This window comes from Dendrobium catenatum, unplaced genomic scaffold (genome assembly GCF_001605985.2).
Source record: "Dendrobium catenatum unplaced genomic scaffold, ASM160598v2 original_scaffold_60290, whole genome shotgun sequence".
In the NCBI taxonomy this organism is placed as follows: domain Eukaryota; kingdom Viridiplantae; phylum Streptophyta; class Magnoliopsida; order Asparagales; family Orchidaceae; genus Dendrobium; species Dendrobium catenatum.
Window position 1 is genome coordinate 1 of NW_021378741.1, and position 1,363 is coordinate 1,363.

Below are 1,363 nucleotides of genomic sequence, written 5' to 3' on the forward strand. Positions count from 1 at the left end.
CCAACTTCAATTCCAGCCTCCTTCTCCTTCAGTGACTGATTTTGTATGCCAATCAAAACATTATCGGGGCATAATTCTTTCTTGTGGCCAACTCTACCACACTGGTAACAGAGCAATTCCATCTTCTCGTACTCAACCCGTTGAAAGAACCGACCAGCAGATCCATCAACCCACACACCATTCATCAACTTCTTCTCCAGATTAATCCTAACACAAACACGGACAAATTCCCTTTTGCTCCAGCCGAATGTATTTCCATCAACATAAATTGGTGTTCCCAAACACGATGCAATTCTGGCAATTTGGTCTTCGTCCCAGCAATACAACGGAAGACAAGGAAATCTAACCCATACAGGAGCAGAAATTCCTTTCAGTGAGTTCGGATCAAAAGCAGCAGTCCACCTATCCATACCAACAATGAATCCATTGATGTACCAGGGTCCTCCATTCAATACTTCATCAACCGCTTCACTTGATTAAAATGAGCACAAAATCCAGTCCATACCAATTGAGGTTAAATGAAAGCTTCAAAACTTACCCCACTGCTTTCTTAATTCGGTACTACACACCGAGAAAGGCACATTATTTCCCAAAACTTTGATCGCTACAGAATTTTTCAAAACCTGCGAATTCTTTAATTCCATATCAGAATTTAACTTCACAGCAATTCCATCTTCTGATCGTTCAACCATGTTCTTATTGAAAGAAAGTTTAATTGGCTTGGGCTTCGACCATGCTTCAGACACCTCATTGGTCTTGTTTTTTAGATTTTCCACCACGTCACATCCTTCTTCTACTTGCACATTCTCTTTCAGACCTTCAACCGATATCAATTCATCACCAATTTTGCGACCCTTAAGCGTATCAAGAACACCAGAAAAGTTATTCACTCAAAGAATCAGATTGTCCGATGCAGACGATTCAGTAATAGCAGCTCCTGGATTCATGTTTCCAACGAAATAATCCTTTCCAACATCATTTTTAATCAAAATGCTTTTACCCTTTCCTTCAACAGATGTTGTCCTGCGATTATGTATCGCGCCTTCTTTAATCACTATTCCATTCAAATTCCTACCATTTGAACGTAGAGTTTCCATAGATCTCATATCGATCTAAGCAAAGAACGTCGGCGATCATCAGCCGCCGCGCTTTTCCGATCGCGGAAAGCCCGCGTGATTCGAAAATTCGAAAATTTGAAAAAACCCAAAAAATGAACAATAGCAACACTTCAACATACACTTAACTTAAAAGAAAAGACAAACATAAAAACAAAACAATTAACATAAACACTGACACAACAAAATATGAAACAGACACTAGTACAAGAAAGACACAGAAATTCATCTCTACTGTTCTGGAGGAG

The 1,363-nt window shown here is 39.5% G+C and overlaps 1 protein-coding gene across 1 annotated transcript; it reads right to left on the minus strand.

Annotated features, from left to right (window-relative positions):
* Positions 1–17: 17 nt before the first annotated feature.
* Positions 18–854, minus strand: LOC110104908 (the record flags this gene model as incomplete). The annotated part of the gene is made up of 2 exons (XM_020834195.2): positions 18–454; positions 539–854. Coding segments are annotated over 2 exons (753 nt in total), but the record flags the coding sequence as incomplete, so codon positions are not given.
* Positions 855–1,363: the final 509 nt, after the last annotated feature.